This window comes from Saccoglossus kowalevskii, chromosome 11 (assembly GCF_978046115.1).
Source record: "Saccoglossus kowalevskii chromosome 11, keSacKowa6.1, whole genome shotgun sequence".
Lineage (NCBI taxonomy): Eukaryota > Metazoa > Hemichordata > Enteropneusta > Harrimaniidae > Saccoglossus > Saccoglossus kowalevskii.
Window position 1 is genome coordinate 16,896,540 of NC_140651.1, and position 5,725 is coordinate 16,902,264.

At 34.6% G+C, this 5,725-nt stretch overlaps 1 protein-coding gene across 1 annotated transcript; it reads right to left on the reverse strand.

Annotated features, from left to right (window-relative positions):
* Positions 1 to 2,320: 2,320 nt before the first annotated feature.
* Positions 2,321 to 4,886, reverse strand: LOC102801173 (neuralized-like protein 4). The gene is made up of 5 exons (XM_085504942.1): positions 4,689 to 4,886; positions 4,431 to 4,575; positions 3,755 to 3,852; positions 3,463 to 3,607; positions 2,321 to 3,226 (listed from the first exon to the last, which is right to left on the reverse strand). The coding sequence occupies exons 1-5, from the start codon at positions 4,780 to 4,782 to the stop codon at positions 3,022 to 3,024; spliced, it is 687 nt and encodes a 228-aa protein (XP_085361068.1). The 5' UTR covers positions 4,783 to 4,886; the 3' UTR covers positions 2,321 to 3,021.
* Positions 4,887 to 5,725: the final 839 nt, after the last annotated feature.

Sequence of the window (5,725 nt, forward strand, 5' to 3'; positions counted from 1 at the left end):
ATGTATGATTACAGTATTGACAGGTCTGCTATTGTCTAGTATGGCTTGTTGATACGTTTAAACTAGAGCTTTACTAATTTTTTAACTTTGTAAATAGCTACCATTAAACGCAAAAAATAAACGATTTTTAAAGTGCCTTTATAGTCTCCTTTATTAATGAAATGACAAAACAATCGTAAGTGTGACATGGAATAATTATTTTGTATATTGTACATATTCATATTATCACTAACAACTGATTGGAAGCATGTTATTTTGTTGTTAGAACAAAATTAATAACAGAGAATTTGTGAAAACCTATGTTGTAAACATTGATATGACATGTTTCAACTTTTGCATACACAAAAATTAGAAGTATTTATTTTTATTTTTTGAGATGGGTAAACGATTAAAAAAGTGTGTTAATTGACATAGCCATATATTACCACACAACAAATACTAGTAGCTAGGATACATCCTGTCGATAACTACTTTAAGACGTCGATAAAGGTACTGGACAATGACGACCCAGTCTTTTGCCTGTGGTGACCTACCGGCTGTGAATTCAAAAAATAGTGTGTGGTTTTTGTATGATGAGGAATAATGAAATAGGTTGTTTGCTCGGAGATACATATCCTGTTTCGTATCCTCCTCAACACGTTTATGGCTTATTTGGATATATACTTGTGTCGCCTTAAACCCTTCGCCGAAAAATAAATGAAAGATTCTATAGGAATCTATGTTGAAATACTGTTTTATAAACAATAAATACTAACATTTTTTAATATTGCAGGACACTCATGTTTACATATTATATAATTTATGATATTATTCACCGTATGGGACTGGAATTTAGATATATGAGATGAATAAAGCTAACTAATGAGCACTGTTTCACACAGTTGATATTTCGAAACTGTGTTACACTATACATAGAAATTCATTCTTATTATTCAAAGTATTTATTGTGAAAAAATAAAATTACCACGCATGCGTCAAATGACCTGGATGTAGGATGGCACCAGTGTTGTTCAAACGCCTTTTCGTAATACAATTACGCACACAGACACGGATGCACGCCCAGAGGTCAATTCATAATTCCCTGATTTCGGACTGCGTCCAATAAATGTATTAGTGTAACTAATAAATCACGCCATCTCAGATGGTATGTATAGTGTAAACATTGAAATCAGACCAAACGAAGAAAACATCATATATTTACGTATCGAAAAGTGAGTTTCCTATGATAATCAGACTTTATACTTTTATTCCTACTGTATGTGAAAAAGGTCATAATGAAATTGCACAACAGCAACCTGTAACATATATAGGTACATTTTAATTATCTTTTCTCTTAATTTACTTCAAAAATCGTCAGACATTGCACAACGAATGTCTGTATTTGCATATCCCGTTCCGTATCTTGTTCAACATGTTTACCACTAGTATATAGATTTAGTTGTGACGCCATTTCCGCTGCTTCAGAAAACCCCTGTACAAACTATATAATAACAAACTAATACGGCTCTAATCATGGTTAAAAATGGCGGCTGGCAACGCCTATATTAGTGCAACAAAGCAGTGTGATAGCGAATTATTGCCAGAACATCGCAGGTTACGTCAGAATGTATCTAACAACTGGTCACAAAAGAACATCAAATATCTTGCTCTAATTTGCAGTAAATTATATATATATGCAGTCAAATCACACTATGACGGAAAACATAGTTTCAAGGGTACACGACATATTGACTGACGAACTTATTCGTTCTTGTCTGGTTACACATAACATCAATCTAATTTTCGTATGCAGCTATTATATAATGTATCCATGGTGTACATAATGCTAATACAAACATAGAAGTTACATAGCGCTATTTAGTCAATTATTAACGTACAACCGTTAAGGGGAGGAGAATTGAGTTCCAAGCGACGATAACAACGCATGCTAAAAACGCAAAGACTCATGAGTAGACGCTTGTTTGTAAACAATGACACGCTATGACCCTCTGACGCATGCGCATGTGACGACTGCCAGTGGATGTCGATGAAAGCACTCGAATTGGTAACCAGTATTGTGAAAGTAGTGACCTTTCAGCAATAAATTCAAAACCCTGTGTGTAGTCATTATATACTACATATAATTGACGTAGTTTGCCTGAGGATACATATCCTGGTTACTATCCTTCTCAGCATGTTTACAACTCATGTCATATCTAGTTGTGGTACCGTTCGCTTTGCTTCTTTCACTGTTGCTGATATGAATTAGATTATGTTGAAATATTATTTCATAGAAAGAAAAATCAACATTCTTTGACAATCTGTATATGACTAAACACAATTGTGGAATAAAATATTTGGCGATGAACCAATTTAATAATACAATGTTATAAAATTAAAGATACATATCAGTTGTTTATCTAATCATACAAACAAGCTGTGTAAAACTTCATAGCGTCCCAAGAAAAAAAACTGTAGTAAGTTTTTAGACTTTGCAATTATTAAATAAACAAGTGAGCATTTACCTGTAAAGCATGTTCAGTAGTGCATAGGTTGCAATTTTGGATTCATGCCAGTTTTCAACAATACACAATAGCCAGCTCCTTTTGTTCAGCAGCCTCATATTACTAACGTTGATTAAATACAAAAATGATCAACACAATTATCTTTTTAGTCACACTATCTTACTAATTGTACAAATAGTTTGGCTTGTGGGTTTGTTTAAACAATGAAAATGAGATGAGCTACTGCTCAAAGTCAGTAAATGTACTGGTCACTGTCGACCTACCCTGACACTTGTTCAGCGGCCTCAGACAAGAAATAAAAATACTGAATGGACATTCTTTATTACGTCTAACAAATAATATATGGTTACATATCCTGAATTTGACTACACGTTATTATGAGTGGTTAGTAATTGCTGGTTTTGAATTTTTATACAACATACCACGTATCCCTATTATTTTGACGTTACTACAGTCGTTTACATCTCAACTCAGTATTTAGCATTTTTTATATGTAGACTAACCTAACCTAAACCATTTAGCTAATTTTCACCAGTAATCCGTATGGTATAACATCCCATCTATTCGTCGTCGACCACTCTAATGTGTCATCACTGAAGAATGGGTCGATTCCATAAGCTCCTGCCAGAGTATGTCTTCCTACTTTATAGCTGAATGGGCGAATCCATACTTGTATCGCTACACTCGCGTTGTATACCCAGCGACTTATACAATCGTACCATCTTATGCAGGAATGTGCATTTACAAATTATGAAAAGAAAAATAAATATGTTACAACTTATAGTGAATTGTTGGTGAGAAATAAATTATTCAATTGTCTGATTTAGATCGCTTAACATAGGTTTGCATGAATCCCCATTGATTCATTCATTCAGCCATTCATTTATTTGAATTGATAAAATACACTTTAACGATGTCTTGATAAACAAATAATTCCTCCAATTCATTACTAACTTACTTTTTAGGTGTGGCATATGTGGGATTCCCAGCGTATAATATACTAGGGGACACAAATATTTGCTTCGTGTTGAAACCAAATTGGTTACAAGCTGGAATATGGAATTTTCTCTCATTTACAATTTTACCGGAGGGAGTGGTGTCACCTGTAACAAAGGGCGGTTATATAGGTTATTTAGATTGTACACGATACTGCATAAACACAAGTTCCAACTGGTTTTGCAGATCAAATTAAAGCAATGAATCGATATTAATACGTAATTTATTACTGTAATTTTATTTTCTCTGCCTACCTGGTATGAGAAGCCGATGGGTAAGTAGTATATCTTTGAGGTTTTCAGATTTGGTACCGTGATATGCTACATGATACTGGGGATAAGCATTCCGAACTCTAAAATGTAATATCAAATGAATTACTCAGATATATGTTAATTTATGCAATGGGTGGAGGACTATATTGTGGCATACGAACTAATGTTTTTTCGGGACAAAAACAGGTCATAAAACAGAGCAGAAGAGCAATTGCCAGATTCCAAGCTATAAACTAGTGACAGAGTTGTACTTTGTTGAAATCCCAGGCAACCCACTACCTGTAGTCAAGGCATTGTATATTGCATTTATAAAAGAATCTGCTATGTTCTCGAAAGATTCGACATCAGAAAATCGATAAACTGAAAAATATACGTGGAAAAGATTTTTGACTGTAATTTGAATTTATTACAGTCAAATGCCATCATGTTTTTAAAGTGTGTTATATAGCCTTTTGAATTTTGAAAGATTATATTTAATTCAAAACATAGTACTTCAATATGAAGATTCATATAAGCACGCCGCGGTTTAATTCTATAGAATTGTATAAGCGGATCAACGCTTAGCAGCAGTATTAGTAATTTGAATTTTACGACAGTGGGAATTATTGTCTGTTCAAATGCCATAAAGCCTAAGTTTGAATGCAATCAGCTCACTTACTTCAGGGGAAAGCGAACCCATCCAATTGGTAGTGCATATACTTTCGATGGTATTCCTCTTTCGTAGTACATAGCGTCTCCTCGCACTCCATGGCAATGCACACAGTAGCACGTATCATACTCCATACATGGCCACAATTTACTAGCTGTGAAAAAAAGACAATAATGCAATACCACATTTCTACACTTATATTTAGATAGATTTGGCGATTTAAGCATGTACGTGATTGTTAAATTTGAATATGTAATGCCAACACACCTGGTAGGTGAAGTGAATTTAGATAGCGTCGACATATTCGGTAGTAGCCGCAGTACGTGTTAATATTTACTATTGGTGTTAAAGAAGGCGACATATTCCAGTATGCTTACACAAGCCAGTTATTTCGCGAAGAGCAATTACACGTGCTCGCTCCAATGACAACAGAACTTGCAAACCACACTTCATGACCATGCTACACTCAAATTTACATATTAATATATTGTTCACCAGACAGCGTAGTTGACCCGTCACACTATACGATACCATAAATATGCAAATGCAGGTTTACTGATGTTTTTTTTATATTTGCGTGTCTGTATTACTGACATTATTCAGTTCATTATTCATGCATATACAAATTATATACATATACAGCAAACGACAAGTTGTTATGCGCCGTATTGTTACGCAGTAGTTTCAGTGGCGTCATCCATGTGATATATCATGTAATATTCACTTGGCGGGCAATATACCACGTGATATCCATTTTTATTCAATTGAATGTGACCAAGTCTCAACCAATCACACCATGAGTAACAACAGTGAGATGTGATAATTTTAGGTTTTAAAACGCACTTAGTGGGGCATTCATTTTTATATGTCTACTTTTACGAGTATTGTCTGCCAGCAGTCACGCAAAACGTATCCTGAAGTACATCCGGGCTCATTGTTATTGAGAGCTCAGTGGGACGGTCCCAATTGTACTGGATATTCAAACTTGGGAACACTGAAAAATGCAACATTAGCAATATGTTACGCACCCCCCGGGGCTGTAGTGCCATTTCGCATGACTAATTCATGTCATATATGGTCATTGAAATTAACCATGGCAATAAACACATGGCAATTTGTTACATAACTATGGATATACCTTATATTATTATTACATGTCCTGGTCATCTCTGATTTGCATGGCAATTAGCTTTTAATAAAAATGTGTTCTTTTAAACATTAGAGCACCGAAACACACTTTATATTCTAATATGGGTAGTAGTTTTACTTCACGATTGTTGCAGTTTAATGACCAGCGCCATCAT

Bases quoted from the DNA above. Each gene is read 5' to 3' on its own strand.
- LOC102801173 (XM_085504942.1), bottom strand. From the start codon at position 4,782: ATGTCGCCTTCTTTAACACCAATAGTAAATATTAACACGTACTGCGGC. The intron at 4,576-4,688 runs GTGTGTTGGCAT...TTTTTTTCACAG, and splicing joins AAATTCACTTCACCTACCAG to CTAGTAAATTGTGGCCATGT. The intron at 3,227-3,462 runs GTAAGTTAGTAA...TTCCTGCATAAG, and splicing joins ACATATGCCACACCTAAAAA to ATGGTACGATTGTATAAGTC.